The sequence below is a fragment of the Bubalus kerabau genome, chromosome 4, assembly GCF_029407905.1.
Source record: "Bubalus kerabau isolate K-KA32 ecotype Philippines breed swamp buffalo chromosome 4, PCC_UOA_SB_1v2, whole genome shotgun sequence".
Lineage (NCBI taxonomy): Eukaryota > Metazoa > Chordata > Mammalia > Artiodactyla > Bovidae > Bubalus > Bubalus kerabau.
This window is the reverse complement of record NC_073627.1, coordinates 8,349,390-8,367,444: the sequence shown is the minus strand read 5'-3', so window position 1 is coordinate 8,367,444 and position 18,055 is coordinate 8,349,390. Positions and strand designations below refer to the sequence as shown.

The 18,055-nt window shown below is 64.4% G+C and overlaps 2 protein-coding genes across 3 annotated transcripts in view; one reads left to right on the top strand and one right to left on the bottom strand.

Annotated features, from left to right (window-relative positions):
- Nucleotides 1–3,286, top strand: part of RECQL5 (RecQ like helicase 5) — a 30,338-nt gene extending 27,052 nt beyond the window's left edge. Inside the window, exons 13-19 of one of the 2 annotated variants that reach the window (XM_055575147.1) lie at nucleotides 366–459; nucleotides 693–827; nucleotides 1,076–1,614; nucleotides 1,758–1,848; nucleotides 2,043–2,261; nucleotides 2,441–2,510; nucleotides 2,600–3,286. In XM_055575147.1, coding sequence (XP_055431122.1) covers nucleotides 366–459; nucleotides 693–827; nucleotides 1,076–1,614; nucleotides 1,758–1,848; nucleotides 2,043–2,261; nucleotides 2,441–2,510; nucleotides 2,600–2,700 — 1,249 coding nt within the window. In that variant the 3' untranslated portion in view covers nucleotides 2,701–3,286. Of the gene's footprint in view, nucleotides 1–365; nucleotides 460–692; nucleotides 828–1,075; nucleotides 1,615–1,757; nucleotides 1,849–2,042; nucleotides 2,262–2,440; nucleotides 2,511–2,599 lie in introns of those variants that run through there. The other variant, XM_055575148.1, reaches the window with a different exon arrangement.
- A 367-nt stretch (nucleotides 3,287–3,653) lies between these two features.
- The window catches only part of MYO15B (myosin XVB), a 29,720-nt gene continuing 15,318 nt past the window's right edge, over nucleotides 3,654–18,055 (bottom strand). Inside the window, 42 exon segments of the mRNA XM_055579584.1 lie at nucleotides 3,654–3,713; nucleotides 3,881–4,021; nucleotides 4,106–4,239; nucleotides 4,352–4,494; nucleotides 4,751–4,866; nucleotides 5,005–5,150; nucleotides 5,311–5,407; nucleotides 5,530–5,607; nucleotides 5,710–5,804; nucleotides 5,897–6,012; nucleotides 6,112–6,188; nucleotides 7,374–7,450; nucleotides 7,833–7,905; nucleotides 8,002–8,062; nucleotides 8,235–8,380; nucleotides 8,797–8,954; nucleotides 9,064–9,175; nucleotides 9,380–9,521; nucleotides 9,606–9,724; nucleotides 9,852–9,970; nucleotides 10,106–10,181; nucleotides 10,771–10,830; nucleotides 11,041–11,152; nucleotides 11,382–11,388; nucleotides 11,604–11,820; nucleotides 11,936–12,026; nucleotides 12,138–12,579; nucleotides 12,952–13,030; nucleotides 13,246–13,370; nucleotides 13,419–13,488; nucleotides 13,587–13,690; nucleotides 13,834–13,947; nucleotides 14,145–14,229; nucleotides 14,349–14,425; nucleotides 14,522–14,622; nucleotides 14,905–15,066; nucleotides 15,544–15,616; nucleotides 15,845–16,023; nucleotides 16,108–16,343; nucleotides 16,446–16,541; nucleotides 17,527–17,657; nucleotides 17,859–17,916. Coding sequence (XP_055435559.1) covers nucleotides 3,654–3,713; nucleotides 3,881–4,021; nucleotides 4,106–4,239; nucleotides 4,352–4,494; nucleotides 4,751–4,866; nucleotides 5,005–5,150; nucleotides 5,311–5,407; nucleotides 5,530–5,607; nucleotides 5,710–5,804; nucleotides 5,897–6,012; nucleotides 6,112–6,188; nucleotides 7,374–7,450; nucleotides 7,833–7,905; nucleotides 8,002–8,062; nucleotides 8,235–8,380; nucleotides 8,797–8,954; nucleotides 9,064–9,175; nucleotides 9,380–9,521; nucleotides 9,606–9,724; nucleotides 9,852–9,970; nucleotides 10,106–10,181; nucleotides 10,771–10,830; nucleotides 11,041–11,152; nucleotides 11,382–11,388; nucleotides 11,604–11,820; nucleotides 11,936–12,026; nucleotides 12,138–12,579; nucleotides 12,952–13,030; nucleotides 13,246–13,370; nucleotides 13,419–13,488; nucleotides 13,587–13,690; nucleotides 13,834–13,947; nucleotides 14,145–14,229; nucleotides 14,349–14,425; nucleotides 14,522–14,622; nucleotides 14,905–15,066; nucleotides 15,544–15,616; nucleotides 15,845–16,023; nucleotides 16,108–16,343; nucleotides 16,446–16,541; nucleotides 17,527–17,657; nucleotides 17,859–17,916 — 4,905 coding nt within the window.

Genomic DNA, 18,055 nt, shown 5'->3' with positions numbered 1-18,055 from the left:
CCTCCAGGGGATCTTCCCAACCCAGGGATCGAACCCTGTGTCTCCTGCATTGGCAGGCGGGTTCTTTACCACTGAGCCACCTGGGAAGCCCGGTTTATTTGAGCACCTCTTCCCAAATTGTGACTCATCTTCTTCCCAAGGGGGTGTGGGTCTTCACACAGCCCCACCGGGGGGCAGACTTGGCCATGACAGGGTGCCAGGAACTGCGGAAGGACAGTAAGCCACAGGGGCCCAGACAGTCCAGGCTGGAATCCCTGTGCCCAGGGCCATTCCCACCAGGCCCTGAAGCCATCTCCAGGGTTCCCTGGGGGAATCTCACAGGGCTGACCTCAGGCCTGACACCTTAATCTCATTGCTGCCCTCAGACTTGACCTCCAGGCCAAGGCAGTGGAGCTGGAACACGAGACATTCCGAAATGCCAAGGTGGCCAACCTGTACAAGGCCAGCGTGCTGAAGAAGGTAGGCGCCGGGCAGGGGTGGGTGGGGCAGCTCCCCATCCAGGGGGCCACTTACGTGGAGAGAAGCCCGACTTCCCTCCTTCCCTGGCTGCAAGGATTTCTAGCCAGCCCTGTGGGGACTAGAACTTGTTCAGTGTCCAGTTGCCTGCAAGCGTGAGCCACAGAAGCCACTCATGGAAAGCCTGGAGCTAGCGGGTACCAGCCAGGGCGTTCCCCCCTCCCTCCCCACCCCAGGTGGCTGAGATCCACAGAGCCTCGAAGGATGGGCAGCTGTACCGTGTGGGAGGCGGCACCAGCAGCTGCAGCGCCCAGGCCGAGCCCCCGGAGTCCAGCGAGCACGACATCCTGCCCGCCTCCCAGGTGTACTCGGTGCGTCCACAAGCCACCGGCGCCCCGGCCCCTCGCCCTTCGTGTCGGCACAGTCCTTGCTCCTCCTGGCATCACAGCCCTGACCCTTGCTCTCCCCTGCCCTGGAGCCCCCCCAGCACCTCTCACCAGCCCGACCCCCAAGCCTCGGCCTGCCCAGCCTTGCCTTCCCCAGCCCCCGCAGCCACACCTGGACCCACCAAGCGAGTGCTGAAGGGGCTTGTGGTCAGCAGCCTCTTTCCTCCTCGCAGCTCAAGCCCAAGCGGGTGGGAGCTGGTTTCCCCAAAGGCTCCTGCCTGTTCCAGACGGCCACAGAGCTGATGGAGAAGACGTGGGTCCCGGAGCAAGAGCCCCGGCCTGAGCAGGGTGGTGAGCGGGGGGCCCCCAGCCAGCCCTGTGACGGCCAGGGTGCAGAGCACGCCGAGCCCCTCCCTGGGCCCCAAGGAGAGGCCCCCAGGAGCGGTGCTGTTTGTCGGGGGCCCTCCCCTGAGGAGGAGAGAGGCCCTGCCCGGGGCAGCCCCACTGCCAAGGTCCGGGTCAATAAGAAGCAGCAGCTCCTGGCTGCCGCAGCACTCAAGGACTCTCAGAACATCGCCCGCTTCTTCTGCCGAAGGACCAAGAGTCCGCCCCCGCTCACTGCAGCCCCGGGGGCAGATGGTACCAGCCCCTCCCGTGATGGGGCGCGGGGACCCCTGACACTCCTGGAGAAGGGCTCAGGGCAGGAGGATGGAGCCGTGGGGCATTTGGCTGCCCGCCCCGAGACCAAGGAGTGTGCTGAGGAGGGGCCGAGGTGAGTGCGTGGGCAGTCCTGGCATCCCTTTGGCTCCCTGGGCCTCTGCAGTGGGGCTGGTTCCTGCCACGGGCTTTGCGGGGCTGCCCGGGCTGAGGGGGCGGAGGCAACTGGACCCTGACGCCTGCTCCCCCTCTGGCCAGTGCCTGCCCGCTCAGAGACCAGAGGCCCCCCAAAGGCCAGCCCAGCCCCACAGAGGAGGCACAGAGAGGCAAGCGGCCCAGACCCCAGCAGGTACCGAGAGGCACGAGGCTGCCATGCTGGAGCCTGCTTGGGGGGTTTCCAAGACAGTCTCCGCTGTCCACACCCCAGGGCAGATGGGCCGGGCCAGAGGGAGCCAGCGGGCGTGGAGGCCCCGTCTTCCAGAAGGAAGGGAGGGGCCCAGAACAGGGGACCCCAGAGTGACCCTCTGCTGTGGCCCTGCCCAGGAGAGCCCAGGGAGCCAGGCTCAGAAGAGGCCACGTCCCTCAGCCAAGGCCTCCATCCTAGCTGAGGCGAAGGGCAGCGTCTCAGCCAGCGACCAGAGCCCCTCAATCCCCCAAGGCTCCTGCCAGCTCTCGGCACCCAGCATCTCCCTGAAGGAGGCTGCAAACGTGGTGGTCAAGTGTCTGACCCCCTTCTACAAGGAGGGCAAGTTTGCATCCAAGGTATGGTAGGTGGTTGGGCCCTGTTCTCCCCTGAGCCTGGGGCACTGGGGTGCAGATGGCGTGGGGGAAGCATGAGCCCAGGAAAAGACAAGGCAGAAGCCCGCGGCCCCCTCCAGGGTCTGCCTTGCTCTGGGTCCTGGCGTGGGTGCTCCTGGCTCCTCCCTACACTCTCTCTCCAGGAACTGTTTAAAGCCTTCGCCCGCCACCTCTCACACTCACTCACCCAGAACCCCTGTCCAGGAAGAAGCGGTGAGTGTGAGTGGCACCAGCTGGGAGGGACTTGTGGGGGCTCCACCGGGAGGGGACTGGCCCTCACACCCCCTCCCCCCCGAATCTAGTGAAGGAAGAGGTGCAGGACGTCATCAAGCAGTTGTTCCATGGCCGAGCCCGGTGTGAGAGTGAAGCCGACTGGCACGGCCTGTGTGGCCCGCAGAGATGACCGATGGGGCCCGCGTTCCTGCCTGCCCCCCAGACTCCAGCATGGCCCACCCAGCCTCGCTCAGGACCAGGGAGGGCAGGCGGCCTGCTCCCAGGCTCTCCCTGCCTCCAGCCCCACCTCACTTTGGAAATGGGCCTAGACACCTCCCACAGCGAGGTCAGCCCACCTTACTTTTTGCTCGCAAAGCCTGAGGCCCTCTTTCTCCTTGCCTGCCTGCCTTCCTGGCCCTCGAGGTTGAGTTTTCTGGGCCAGATCCCCAGGTGAGAAAGGGGCATATGGTGTGGTGGCTGCCAGAGGAACAGAAGAAAACGGTCCCTCCACCTCTTAAAACACTTTAAACTCAGGGCAAGGCCCAGCAGGCCAAGGCCGTCGAGTTGACTCGAGGAGCCCGTGCTGCCCTTGGTCCACCCCCACCGCCCTCTCCCCTCCAGATGCCGCCTGCAGCCCAGCCCAGGGGCAGAGCTCATGCCAAGAGGGGCAGCAGCCCACCCTGCCCCAGCTCAGCTCCTGGTCAGGAAGGCCGGGCGGGACGTCAGCATTTACAGGAGAATAAAGTGTCCGGTTGGTTCTGACACGCACGCGCACAGCCCTGTTCTCCTGGGAGTTTTATTTCTTCAGCAGCCGCTCCTCCCAGGTCTGGGCATGTGCTGATGTGGGGCTAGACCCCAGGTGGACATCTCCCCCAGGCTGGGTGACCCCCCAGACACCCAAGCCGAGTTCCTGCAGTCCCCACTGCAGGCCCACCCCAGAATGAGGCTCGGAGCACTTCCCCAGTTGAAGTCCCTGTAGCAGCCCCACTGTGGGCCATGCTACAGTGGATTCCAGGACAGCCGAGCTCTGAAGTCCAAACCAGACTGGCCTGACCACACCCAGAGGAGATTGTCGAGATGAGACGTGGGCCGGGGAGGGGTCCTGTCTCCGTCTCTGCCCCCTCCTTGGGTGCAGCGCGGCCACTAACTGGAAGGAGGGTTGCCGTCCAGCAGGAAGGTGATGGTGTGCTTCAGCTCCTGGGCCTGTGCGGGCGTGGCACATGAGGGCAGGGCTCCCCCGCCAGCCCCCGCCTCTGTCCCCAGCTCTGCTACACCAGAGCCCTGGGTAGCAGCCTGGGCCCAGGCAGCCGGGCACACCAGGCCTGGGTGAGGCACTTGCCACCTTCTCAGGGTGCGCAGAGTCCACTCACTTGTGGAAGCTCAAACCAGATGGTCTGGGGGTTGTCGGCTGAGCCGTAGTTGAGTTCCAGGCCCGGGGAGCCCTCTGCCTCCAGTGGGCTCAGCAGGTGGAGCCGCTGCAGGTCTCTCAGGGCGATGGAGCAGCACAGTTCCTGGGGGGTGGGGTCAGTGTCGGGGGTGGGAGACCAGTGCCCCGAGGGTGCCCAGGCCAGCAGGGGGGCAGGAGCCCGGCCTACCTGGGAGCTGGGGTCCATGAGCATGAGGTGCTGGCGGTTCAGCCCCAGGAGGCCGGGGCTGGGCAGGGCCGGATTGCTCACTCGCAGCACCATGTAAACCGTGTACCCGAAGAGGGGCAGCTCGCTCACAGCCTCTGCAGACGGAAAGCAGGGCTGGTGGAGAAGCTGCTTAGCTCCTCTACCCTTGGCCCTCCTTCCTGGGTGCCCCCTTCCCCCTCCCTGACCATCCCCCTGCCCCAGACCCACTGATGAAGCTGATCTGCGCTTCCTGAGGGCTGCATCCTTGTAGCTGCCTCAGTTCCCGGCCCACCAGGCCCATCAGGCTCTTCACCGTGGCCTCGCTCATCTGCCGTTGCTGCTGCCTTGGCAGGTAAGCCAGGAGGTCTTGCCTAGGACACAGCCTGGTCAGGCGAGGCTGGGCAAACAGCTGGTGCTAAATCAATGAACCAGTGGCTACCGTGGGTGAGACCAGGGATCCAGACACGTGGATGAGGTGTGGGCCCTGCCCTGGAGGAGCGTGGGGTAGGGTGGGGGACAGGTGTACATAGCCCGCTGGGTTAGGGCCATGAAGGGCACCAGTGGCCTCGACTTTGGAGGAGGGGGTAAGGGGGTGACAGGAGGCATGGGGGCTGCGTTCACGCTCACTCTGAGGGGGGCTCCTCCGTGTTCCTGCTGAGCTGCTGCAAGGCAGCCAATCTGGCAAGTCGGGCGTCTTCCTGGGGGCTGAGCCCCAGCTTTCCCTGAAGGTAGTCCCGCAGCACCTGAGCGGGGTGGGGGCAGCAAGGTGGCTCCTGAGCCTCAAGCCCACTGCTGCCACCCTCCCTTCTCCTTTGAGGGCAGGGAGTCTTGGAGGGCCCCTGCCCAGGCAGCTGAGGCTGGCACTACCGTGCAAGGCTGACCTGGCCGTAGTGGGTGCTGATGTAGGTGGGATTGTCAAAGTGCAGCCGGGTCTCCCAGCCGAGCCGCCGGCTATGCAGGCTCACGTCCAGACCCCCCAGCACGCTGTTGAGGTACTCCTGGGGCCACAGGGGCCGCACCAGCTCACCTGCGCCGAGAGTCCAGGTTCACAACCTGAACAGGCTTACCAGGGCCAGCCCCGCCCATGGCCCGGCCAACCCCCGCCCATGGCCCGGCCAGCCCCAAGTGTGGGAACTGCCTCCCTCAAGGCCACAGCAGGGGAATCCTCCCCAGGCCAGGTGGCTCACCGTCCCCTTTGATGAGGAAGAGGGCAAACTCCTGCACTTCCTGAGGGTCCGTGATGCCCATCTGCCTGCATAACTCCTCCAGCACCTCTGCTGCCACCTAGACATGTGGACAGAGATGGGGGTGCCAGGGAAGGAATGGGACTTCGGAGGTGGGTGGGTTCCCAGGCTTCCCATGTCTTCCCTGCCCCCACCCGCCCCCCGCTGTGGCCCTGCACTCACCGTGAAAGTGCGGATATTGGTCTTGTAATCCACACCCCCAGGCAAGTGAATTAGGACCAGGTGGACCACTTGTCCTTTCTGCCAGGGCAAGTGCAGGGTCAGTCCACCCGTGGAAAGAGGCCCCAGCTCCTGCCACCCGCAGGGAGTCCTGGAACGCCGCCCAGCCCGCACCCCCAGTACCAGGAAGGCCTGCATCTCGCCTGGGGAGGGCAGCCGCCGGCGCCCCCCATACTTGACTGCGCTCTGCAGGTGCTCTTGGCTGCTCTGGGCCAGCTCTGCAGAGAGGAGCCAGGCCGGGCTGTGAGCGTCTTCCAGCCCCTCCCTGAGCAGCCAAGACCCCAGCCCGGAAGCCCCTCCCTGCCGGCACCTTGGCGAGGACCCCAGTCCTGCAGAAACTTGGTCACGTAGGGCATCAGCGTGTTCGACGGGGGGACGCAGCCCGTGAGGAGGCTGAGGAAGCGCCAGCCTCTCACGCAGAGTTTCCTGCAGGGCAGAGAGCCTGGGCTTCAGGCTGGCCAGGCCGCAGTGCTCTGCTTTCCCTGAGAGGCCCCCCCTGCCCCCCCACCCCCGTCCCCCACTCACGGCCGGGGGTGTCCTGTGACCTGCTTGATGGCCTGGCAGTAAACCTCATCCCTGAGATCCTCCTTCTCCTGGCAGAGCTGTGGGGACAGGAGGGGCAGGCTGGTGGGGGTGGGATGGTGTGGAATCTGAGGTCAGAGAGATCCTACTAATGGCCACGGTAGGGGGGCAGGTCGGGGTGACAGCCATGGTCCCCTCTCGAGCTTGGTCTCACTTGACTCAACAGCATCTGCACCAATGGCCATTCGCCATGTCACCAACTTCACCCGCTTCCAGGCCGAGCTGGGTCCTGTCCTCTTTCTCTGGTCCTTCTGTCCCAGTCATCTCAGCTGACTCCCCTCACCACCAGGACCTCTAGAGGCTGCAGTGCCCTTGGGCCTCTGCCTCCAGCCCAGACGTCTCCCCTGAAGCCCAGACCCTCCACTTGAAGACTGGAACTTCAGACTTCAACAGATTCCGCCACAGGCCAGCCCTGCTCCCCGACTCAGGCATCCTTGTGGGAGACCAGCCAGTGCCCTGGCCAAAGCTTTGGTGTCATCCTTGGCCTCTCTCCCACACACCACGTGCATTTCATAGCAAACCCTTCCTGCTGCCTCTGGGCCTGAGCCAGCACCATGTCTAACCTAGGATCATGGCAGTAACCCTTCCCTTGCCCTTAAACTCCCAGAATCACAGACAATAGCCAGAGCAAACCCAAGAATTGTAAGCCACGTCTGTCTTTCAAATTCCCCAGGGCTTTCCCCGGTCTTGAAAACTCAGACCTCCTGACAAACGGCAAGGCCTCCGTGCCCTGGACCCACCGCCCTTCCTGGTCCTCACCCTCCACTCCCCCTCACTCACTGGCACCAGGCGCCTCCTCTCCCCTCCCCACCCCCTACGCACGTTGCCCAGAGGCACGCAGGCCTCACCCCCTCGGTCCTTCAGGCCTCTGCTCCGGGTGGCCTGCACCAAGTCTGCTGCATCACAGCAGCCCCGCCCCTGCTCTCTCTCTCCACGGCGCTCGTGGCCCTGGGCGCTGCATCATGGTTTACCAACCGTCTCTTTAGGTTGCAAGCTCTGTGGGGGCTTGACCAACTTGGCCCAGTTGTCCTGGGCCCAGCATGTAACAGCTGCTCAATGAACATTACTGGATGATTTGAACATGTAAAGGGGATGATGATGAACAAGGAGAGGGGATGCCCTGGAGGCCCAGCAGGAAGATCGAGAGGGGCCCCCAGGGCTCACTGTCTCCCCTGCAGCTTCTGGCACATTCAGCCCGTGCTCACCTTCAGCAGCCCATAGAGGAGATCCAGCTCGTTCTTGCCCCGTGGCTTGGACTGGTCCCCCATAAACTGCATCAGAGCTGTGGGCAGAACAAGATGAATGGTGAGCTGGGACGGGGCCCTGGCCCTGGCCCTGGCTGGTGCCATCGCTACGCGGGGCCATCTCGTGCCTTGCTGTCAAGATGCATGGGAGCCAAGCGGAGTGGCAGTCCCAGCCTTACCAGTGAGACGGGGTTCAGAGATGCTGTGGGCCCCAGGGCTACACAGAGCGCATAGTGAGCCGGGCCCACCACTGCCTTCCAGCGCAGACCCCATACAAGCCACAACCCCTTGAGCATGAGTAGAAGTGGGGAGGGCCACGTGGCACAGGAGCCACCCGTGCACCTCCCTGAGAAGGCAAACTCAAGGTGACTGGACTCCTAGGTCGCAGGCACAGGGACCCAAGAGGCTGTGGCCACTCACCCCGGAAGCTCTCCACAGCTTGCCTGTTCGTGTCCTCGTCACTGAAGCTGATGAGTGATTCCTGGATGGGAGCCTGCAGCCAAAGAGGCTGGGCTGTAGGTCTGGGGCTGGTGGGGCAGGGCCAGCGGGCAGGTCTGCAGGCCTGGCTCCCCCCCACTGTCCCCTTTACCTTGCTGTACTGCACCAGGCTGGCCATGGCCTTCTCAGCATCTCCACCGGTCTGGGCCGGCCTGAGGGGGGACGGGGGAGGACACCTCTGCTTGCTCAGCCCTCCCCACCCCCCATCCCAGGCCGGGTCTAGAGGGTACAGAGAACCCTGGCCTGGGGGCTTCAAGCAGGGAGGCCCACTTCAGGGGGACTGAGGATGGGCTGGCGCGGGATTGGGGCAGGAAGGGCACTCACAGGGTCTGGGGTTTCCGGAAGTAGCGCAGGGCAAACTCCTGCATGGTGTAGTCGGAGTCCGTGGGCAGGGCCATGTAGGCCACAGAGGGGGACAGGCTGGTGGCCGAGTTGTCACTGTGCGCCTGGCTCCAGGCGTGGGTGGGGAACTTGGAAACACAGGAGACCTGGTGCCACCCGAGGGTCCACTGGCCTGTCCCGAGGCCCTGCCCCAGCCTCCAGCCCCCAGCCCCACCCACCCCAAGAGGAGCAGGCAGAGCGGCTGCAGTGAGCACACCACCAGAAGCCAGGGAGGTCAAGAGCCATTTATTGAGCATTTTTCAGGCGCCACCATACTAGGTACCACGAGGGCCACACGAGAGGGGACAGCCTCGCCCCTGCCCACGGGGAGCTCACAGTCTTGCTGGGGAGAGACAGGGCAAGAAACCAGGAGCAGGCGGAGGGGCGGCACCAGGCCAAGCGCTGCCCACCAGGCAGGGGGGTGGTCCTCGGCCGCCCGGGGGCCACGGAGCCCTTTCCTAGGCTCCTAGTGAGGCCTTGCCTCGGCCTCTCCCATCTTCCTCACCTCCGACGCCCTATCCCACTCTCTGCGCTGCAGCTGACCCTTGTGCCCCTGGCTGCTCCTGTGCTCCGTCGAGAAGAATGAGTCTGGAGCAGCTGCCGGCTGCACAACGTCAGCAGGGAAGAGTCCGGAGCGGCCGCCCGTGGAGCCGAACTGCCAGCCTAAAGACGTCCAAGGACGGATCCTCACCCACGCGCCGCCCCTCCCACCCCACATGCCCACTGGAGGCGCCGCCTCATCTGCCCGCCACCCTGCTTGGTCCACAGATACCTGGCTCCAGGGTGGCCACCGGCAGCAGCTTGATGAGGTCCCCGCGTTGGAAGCTGAGGAGGCTGTGGTCGTCGGTGATGTAGCTTCGCAGGGCGATGACATAGCCAGAGTCCTGCAGGTGGGCAGGCAGGTGAGGGGCCAGCCTGCTTGTGACCCCTTCCTTCCTGTCCCCCCGCTCCCCTGCTGGCCTCACTCTCCACCCAGCGTCCCCGACTCCAGGCAGCTCGAAGGAGCGTGGCTGACAGCCCCGAGACCAGCCAAGGTGGACTGGGCAGCAGGCAGCAGTGGTGGAGGCCCCCTGCCAGCCCACACTTGCCTTCTTGAGCTGGCTCAGGAAGAGCTCGACCATGGCCTTGATGGCTCCCGCCCGAGCCGTGTGCAGCACCAGCTGTTCACTCTTCAGCGACAGCTCCAGGGTGGAGCTGGCCGGGCACTCCACGCCCAGCACCTCAGCAAAGCTGCGCCCAGGGTGAGGGCATGAGCCGGGGGGCCGTCTCACCAGCCCATCCCCGCCCTCTGCCCCAGCCCTGGCCTCCGCTCACCTATACGAGCAGAGAGTCTTCAGCTGGTCGGGGTGCAGGCTGGGGCCCTGGGTCATCTTGAGCAGTCTCAGCCCCCGGTGGGACACAGCCAGCAGCTGCACATCGCTGCCGCTCTCGCCCTGCTTGGAAGGCGGGTGGGTCACAGCCCGGCTCCAGGCCACTGTCCACCCAGCCCGCCCCAGCTCTCATCCTGCTGCCGAGGGATCCAGCTGGCACCCAGGCCGCTGCCAACCCAGCGTCACTGACCGAGACAGGGAAGATGCGGGAGAAGTAATTGGCCCAGTTGTCCCTGGCAGCCACCACGATGCGCTTCTTGACGCCGTCCTCAGCCGTGTCCAGTGAGTCCAGGCCCACCTCCAGGTCTCCTGCGGGTGGGAAGAGCCCCAGCCTGTCCCCAGGCTCCTTCACAGCGGGGACCCCAGAGTTTACTGCCTCCCTCTGGACAGGCCCAACCCCCGTCACTCCAGCTCCCTGAGCCTCCCGTGGTCCCTGGACCCTACCCAGCAGGTCTTTCATCTTGCGCCTCTCGTCCTGGGAGATGCGGATGCAGGACTCGGCAAAGGTGTCCCTTAGGATCTGGGGGCAAAGCTAGGCAGTCACCACCCAGTCCCGAGGGCTCAGCGCGCCCCAGATGCAGCCACACACAGAGGAAAAGCTGCAGGGCCCTGTGGGCACGACACTGAGGGACGCAGGGAGCCTCTGGGAGCATCCACAGGCAGCAGGCAGGCACCGGTGAGCACCTGCTGCGTGCCTGGCCTGTGTTGGGTGCTGCATACGCTTCGTTTTGAACCCTCGTTATGAGTCAAAAAGGGGTTTCCCTGGTGGCTCAGACAGTAAAGAATCTGCCTGCAGTGCAGGAGACCTGAGTTCGATTTCTGGGTCAGGAAGATGCCCCGGAGGAGGGCATGGCAACCCACTCCAGTGTTCTTGCCTTGAAGAATCCCATGGACAGTGGAGCCTGGCGGGCCATGGAGTTGCAAAGAATTGGACAGGACTAAGAGACTAACACACAGAAGTCAAAAACGGTCCTCATTCTGAAGGATGTTGTGAGGAATAAATAAAGGCAGGCAGGGCTTGAAACACGCCAGCGCCCCACGGTGGTAGCCTGGCCAGGGGTGGGGAGCGTGGTCTGTCTGCACATACCCCAGTGGGGCTGGGTGCTCACCTGCTCACAGAGGAGCCTGAGGCAGTAGGGGTGGCTGAAGTTCTCCCGGGGGTAGAACACCTGGACGGGGGCACAGGAGACCGAGAGTGGGCGGGGTGGTCCCCCCCGCCAGCCCGGCTCCCTCCCCACCTCGCCTCCTGGGCTCAGATGAAACCAGGCAAGGAGGTGGGCAGCGGGGAGCCTACGCCGGGGTCCCAGGCTGGCTCCTCCACAGCCTGTGCCCCGCCCTCCACCCAGAGCAGCTGGGGTGAAGCCCACCCTGGTGCCCACCTCCTTGCGCAGGAACAGCCTCCAGGGGGCGCTGGCATAAGAGAAGCACACGCTGCCTGAGGGCACGAGCAGCTGGGTGGAGACCCCCTGGTCCCCCATGGGCTCCACCAAGCTTGGCAGATGGAGGGGCCGAAGAGCATCTGGTGTGGACCTGCCTGGGGGCACGGGGTGATGGGGGCACAGGCAGAGAAGATCTTCCTCCCCAGAGCCCCGCACGCCCGGCCAGCTTCACCTCTGCCGCTCCCTCCCACCCGCTGTCCCAACTCCCGCCTCCAGCTGTCCCAGACGTGCATGGGCCCTCCCTGACCACGTCAGCAGGGCCACTAAATTCCTGCCGGGGCCAACGCCCTGTGTGTGACAGTCCATCTGTGCCAGACAGGCCCCGGGGGTGCCCCGGCCCTGCCCCCGACGGGAACACGGAAGCTGGGGCTCCTCGCCCACGGCTCCAAAGTCCAGAAGCCCGAGCCGCTGACCTTGGCATTGTGAGCTCAGAGAGGTCCTTAGGAATCCCCCCCACCGCGCCCCCTCCAAAGCCCACCTAGCAGGAATGTGGGGTTCCTTACTGCGGGGCTCAGCTGGAGGGCTCGCTGGCTCCCAGGGCGGAGGCAGTGGAGGCGCGGGCGGAGGGGGTGGTTTCTGGGCAGTGGGTGGGTTCTGGCCAAACAGCTCTTGAAGGGGCCCCTGCTTCTCCTTGATAGAGCTGGAGGGCATCAGCCGTGGTCGGGCCCTGGGTCGAGGGGCCACGGCCGGTGGGGGGGCCTTCCCTGGGCTGAGGAGCGTCTGGGGAGGCACAGGGAACACACAGAGGCTGTGACCCAGGGCCAAGTTCACCCCAGGGAGCCTCAGGAGGATTCCAGAGCAGATCGGCCATGCTCTGGACCAGAGGGCACCTCACCTGAGGGGGTGAGGAGGCACCATTGATCCCCAGCTTAGCCAGAGCCTCATCCTTAGGGTTGTTTTTCTTTAGGAAACTTTGGGGGGGCTTCCTGAAAGAAGGAAGAGGTCACAAGTTCACAGGGTGGCTCTCTGGGGAGCGGTTAGCCCCTCCTCCCACTCCCTCCTTTCCTCTCCCCTCCCCTCCCCCCTTCCCCTGGCACCTCGCCGGCTGCACGGGCACAGGCACGGGGCCAGGGCGGCTCTGGTACATGCGGATGATGTTGCGGATCTCCCTGCTGGGCTCTGCCCGCCAGGGCTCAGGGTCTGAGCTACGCTCCACGGCTTTGCCCCCGGCCGGCCTATGCCCCCCGCCAGGCCCCACCTCCGTGGCTGGCTCAGTCTCGGCCTCCCGTGCAGCTCTGGCTGCACCTTGCGACGGTGGTGGCTTCTTTACCACAGGGGGAGGCGGAGGTGAGGGTCCTGCCCAGGAAGAGAGGAAAGATGTGAGACCCTGTGCAGAACCCCGAAGGCCCAGCCTGCCCCCCGCCTCCTTACCACCTGCTCTCTGTTCCTCCTCTTCTGGCTCCTCGTCCTGCACCTCCGCCTGGGGGATCTTCACCTTGGCTGGAGGCTTCATGGTCTTCACCTTGCTTGGCTGCTGCCCTGTAAATGCCCCCCAGATAGCCCTGTCTATTACCTTCCACTTGGCCCACCCCTCTGAGCTTCCCTGGTGGCTCAGACGGTAGAGAATCCCGCCTGCAATGCAGGAGACCTGGGTTCAATCTCTGGGTTGAGAAGATCCCCTGGAGGAGGGCATGGCAACCCACTCCAGTATCCTTGCCTGGAGAATCCCCATGGACAGAGGAGCCTGGCGGGCTACAGTCCGTGGGGTCGCACAGAGTTGCACACGACTGAGTGACTAAGCACATTGGGCTCCTGGACGGGCCACCCTGACCAGAGGGCAACCCCCCATCCCCTGGCCAGGCTGGGGCGGTGTCTGAGTCTGTGTCTGATTGCCTCCCCAAGGGCGCTCACCCAACTTCTGGAAATAGTCTCGCTTCTGTTGGAAGCTCCTGGGCCGTGGGTGCCTGTCTTCAGACTCCTGCGGGGCCTCCTGCTGGCAGGAAGGGGAACAGAAGGAGCAGCCTTGCCGACCAAGTTGCCACTCACACAGCGCACCCACTCGGACCCACAGGGCCGAGGCCGGGCAGCATCTTTTCTGCATCGCCCTGCGGCCCCATCCCCAACACCCCACGTCTCCCACGTCTGCAGCCCTGAAGCCAGCTGCCCATCCCAGGCCCTGCCATCTCCCCAGCCTTGGCTCCTCACCCTCAGGCAGGCACCTACCAACTCCAGGCCACTCTCTGGCTCCTTCTGGGGGGTGGGTGTCTTCTTGGGCTTGTGGGTGATGGCTGGAGGAGGTGAGGTCAGGGAAGCTGCTCTAGGGGCTGGGGCTGGAGCTGTGGCTGGGGCTGGGGCTGGGGCCAGGGCCAGGGCCTGACTCTGCTTCTGGAGTTGCTTTGCCTGCTGCTCCAGGGACAAGGTCATGGCCTGGGTGGTCATCTGCTGGGCCTGATGGACGGGGCGTGATGCGCCAGATGAGAGCCAGCCTCGCCTCGCCCTGCAGGCTGGTACCCACGAGGCGATCCGTGGGCCCCGCCCATCCTCACCAGGATCCGCGCTTGCTGGTTGATGAAGTCCTGCTGCTGGGCCGCCAGCTGCCTCGCGTCCAAGCTGGGAAGCACGGGCTGTGGCTGCGGTGGTACCACCATGGCTGGGAGCACGGTGGGCAGGCAGGCAGGCAGGGCAGGTGAGCGCCATGGCCAGGCTCCCAGCCCCTGCCCACTGTGCCCTCCAGGCGGGACCTTCCCTCCTCCAGTCCCGGTCCGCCACACCCCCACCCCCCGAAGAAGGGACCGGGCGGCCACAGTCCAGTCTTACCTGGGACCGGCCCCATGGCTGGCATCATGGGCATGGGTGCCGGCATCATGGCTGGCTGGTAGCTGGGCATCTGCACCATCCCTGGGTACACTGGAGGGACAGGGTCCTCCCACGTCAGTGCCCACCCAGGCCCTCAGACAGCCTCCCTCCAGCCCCAGGCGAGGAGATGAGCATGGGCCACCGGGGTGCGGGCTGGAGCTCTGACGGCAGCTGCGTGCGAAGCCCGGACCACACCTCCCCCTGTCCGTGGGCAGGGAGACCCCGGATGGGCTCAGCCCCGCACTCACCCATGGGGTAGCTGCCTTGCTGCATGGGCCCCATGGCACCCCCTCCCTTCATGCGACTACTCAGAGCCCTGCCTTGCTCCAGATCCTGTGAAGGCAAAGGTCACAGGTCAAAAGGTCAGAGCTAGAGTCCTAGGAGGTCTGGGACAGGCAGCAGAGGCCCCGGAACGGGAGGGACCGGGTTGGGCTGGGGTGCAGGACACTCACGCTGAGACCGGGGGAGAGGACTGGCTCAAAGAGGTGGTCCAGGAAGCCATCCAGACTCCCTGAGGTCCGGGACTCACCTACGGAGAATTGGCGTCACCTGCTGGGGGCAGGGGCTTCCTGCAAACCCATTCTCATCGCCCTGCCCATCTGAGTGTGCCCACTCCCCGCCTTACCTGTGAGCCCCCTGCTGGGCAGTGTTGGGGCTGGACCCGGAGGTGGGCCTGGGGGCAGTGAGGGGGCCTGGATGCTGGGGGCCAGGGGGATGTTCTCGGCTCTGCAGGAGACAGTGGGCCCAGCTAAGGGGTTGGTGGGGCCACCTCCAGCCATGGAGGCCCAGCTAAGGAGGTGGGGTGCCCAGGCTGAGGCAAGGTGTCGAAGCTGCTGTGGAGAGGGGCAGTGGGTGGGGGCTCGGGCTCATCCCCATGGGATGGGAGGAGGCTTGGGGGCTGGACCTGCGGCAGCACCAGGGAACCCCAGGGTATGACAGGGTGGTGGGGGGTCGCCTGCGGCAGCACGGGGAGCAGAGCAGGCCAGGGGTGCTGGGGGTGGCACCTACAGACCACGGGGGGCGATGGGGTAGCTGTGGGGCCAGGCCGGGTCCCCTGGGTCCTCGGTCTGGCCGATCAAGTCCAGCACGAAGTCGCAGCCAGCCAAGTCCCTCCAGGAGTCCCTGCAGTGTAGTGACACAGACCAGCCACGCGGGGGCGGGTCCAGGCCTCTGGGTGAGACAGGGGCAGGGAGGAGAGGGTGGTCAGCCAGGCAGGTGACCATCCGGAAGCGGCAAGGACCTGGGGGTGCAGCGGCGGGAGGCGCTTGCAGAGGGGGGCGAGAGGACCCGGTTTCCACTCTTTTTCTGCAAAAAAAGGCCCTCTACCTCTGTGTTGGCTCTGATGTATTTGTTTTTGTTTGTTTTTATGTATTTTTCTGCTGTATTTATTTTACCAATTTGATCAGAATCTGGGCCACATCGAGCAGGAATGCTCCCTACTCACTCTCCATCTGAAATCTGCTGTCTGGACCCTGCCCGCCGACCCCCACACCTCACCCCCACCCCTTGGGCAGCAGGTCTTGGCCTGCAGGAGCAGCCTTAGAAGGTGCTCGGTGGGACAGCAGTCTGGGAGGGCGAGGAGGACTCAGGAAGAGGACAGGACAATGGTCAGTGTCGGCCAGACTACCCCATCCCCAGCCCCCAGACCTGCTCTGTAGAATCCATCCAGCGAACTGCTCCCCTGTGGTCCAGGACTCCACCTCGGCCGAGTAGCACTCCTCTGCAAGGATGAGGGGCAGGGGTGAGAGAGAGGGACAGCAGGATCCTCCCTGATGGGGAAAGGGGTGCTGTACCATGGGGGTCCCACCAGCAGGACAGCAGGGAGGTCAAGGTCACATCGGGAGGTCAGGATCACATCGGGAGGGCTGAGGTGGGAAGGGGGTCTGGGGAGGGCGAGGGTGCCGGGCAGACTCTGCCGTGGGAGCCCTGAGCAGGACGCGCGCCTCACCATTGAAGGTGGACACGTCCAGCGCCATGCGGCCCCGCCTCCATCCGGCCGTCCACTCGAGTTGGGTGGGTAGGTGGGCCCGGGCAGACCCAGGGGCCAGCTGCGTCTGCTCCAGGGCCCCCAGCAGCTTGTGTTGGCACAGCGCTGCCATGCCCCTGGGGGCCTGGTCGGAGACAAACCTGCGGGCACAGCACAGGGCCGCTGTGAGCCTGGGGTGGCCTGCTGACCCCGTCCGCGGGGCCCCCACCCACTGAGCCCCCTACTTGAGCAGTGGCTTCTGCAGGGTGTGCATCGGCGGGAAGGCGCTGAGCAGGATGGCCATGAGGGCCCAGCCGCGCTGGCTCTGCTGCTCGTCGGGGTTGCGCCAGAGCTGGGCCACCAGCTGGCTGAAGAGCTCATCGCGCAGCCCTGGCCGGCGCTGCCCCTGCCGCACCAGGTACTGGCCCATGGTCTGCTCCTGCCAGGGCGCCAGCGACGCGTCCCCCAGCAGCCGTAGCATCTGCGGACACCAAGCCAGGGGAGGCAGGTCATGCAGGGCTCCCTGTGCCCACCAGCACCCCCGCATGGGCCCACCCTGTCCCCTCCCCGCTGGGTCACTCACCACCTTGTTGATATCCAGGGCATGCTGAGGGTTCTCACCGTCCAGCCGGGTCAGGGGCTTGGTCAGCAGCTGCCCAGGGTGGGGCAAGGAGGGCTCCTGCAAGGAAGGCGGGTGCCACGTGCCTGAGCAGGGGCTGATCCGTGCTGACCTGCCAGACACAGGCCCGGGGGAGCCCCGAAGGAGCATACAAGAGGAAGACAGGCTGGAGAGGAAAATCGCCTTAAAAATACACCTTGATTGGGCTTCCCTGGTGATCCAGTGGTTAAGAAGCCACCTGCCAATGTAGGGGGCACTGGTTTGTTCCCTGGTCCAGGAAGATCCCACATGCCACGGGGCCACTAACCCCGTGCGTCACAACTCCTGAGCCCGCGCACCGCAACTACTGAAGCCTGCACCCTAGAGCCTCTGCTTCGTAACGAGAAAAGCCACCGCAATGAGAAGCCTGCTCGCCGCAACCAGGGCAAGCTCTCTCAGCACCAAAGACGCAGCACAGCCAAAACATAAAAATAAATATTAAAAAACATACACCTCAATTACTCTTTCTGATTAGAAAACTAAAGCCCGTGCATATGGAAAACTCAGAAAACAGGGAAAAGGATGAAGAACACAAACCACCATCAATTTGCCACTGTGAGGTATAACCAGAGTTAACATTTTCACCTCTTTCTTCCTAGTCTTACTTCCTGTGTGAAGGTACACACGTCATCTCCCCACCCACCCGGCTGTTGCCTGGAACATCGGGACTGTGCTCGGGCACTTTTGAATCTTGCTTTTGTTTCCAACACTGTTGCCTGGACACTCTGCCTTGTCATTAAACATGCCTTAACGGCATGACTTCAGCAGCCAATGGCAGGGCAATGCTGCAGGTGTAACAAAGGTGTGGCATCGCTGATAAGTAACAATAGACTGAGATGTGGGTTCAACGGATGTTCCGAGCAACACGGTTGCATCCACAATCCCCACAACAGGAGATGGAGGAGGGGGTTGGAGAAAGAAGGACAAACAGCTTCTGCCTGTGTTTGGGGGCTCGTGTCTGGGGAAACATGGGCAGCAGCCAGCGAGCTGAGGCCTGGGAGCCCACCTGAAAGCCGATGGAGATGAAGCTGGAGAAGGGGAACTGGTTGATGTCAGGCGGGAGGGTCAGGCTGGGCCGGGCGGGAACTTCCGGGGGCATGGCCTCGGTGATGCTCTGGACCCGGGCGTGCTGACGGCCTGGAATGACATGGGAGGCAGCCCAGAAACGCCCAGGTAAGGCGACTGGCTCTGGTGTCGCCTCCACCTCCCAGCATCAGCCCCTGGCTCCAGTGCAGAGGGAACCGGGCAGTGAGCTGGGGGCACCCAGAGACAGCATCAGAGAGAGCAGCCACTGGGAGAGGAGGAGGTCGTGGAAGAACGAGGCCCATCACGACTCACCTTCTGCTGTCTTCAGCATGACAGAGAGCTCAGCTGGGATCTCCAAGCGCCCCAGCTCCTGGTGGAGAGGAGCAATTGACCAGAAACTCAGGGAGGGGGCACAGCGACCCAGGGGCCCTCCTCACCCCCAGGGCTATAAGCTTCCCCTCCAGAGACCAAGGATTCTAGTCCTGGGCACTCCAATAAGGCTCCTGAAC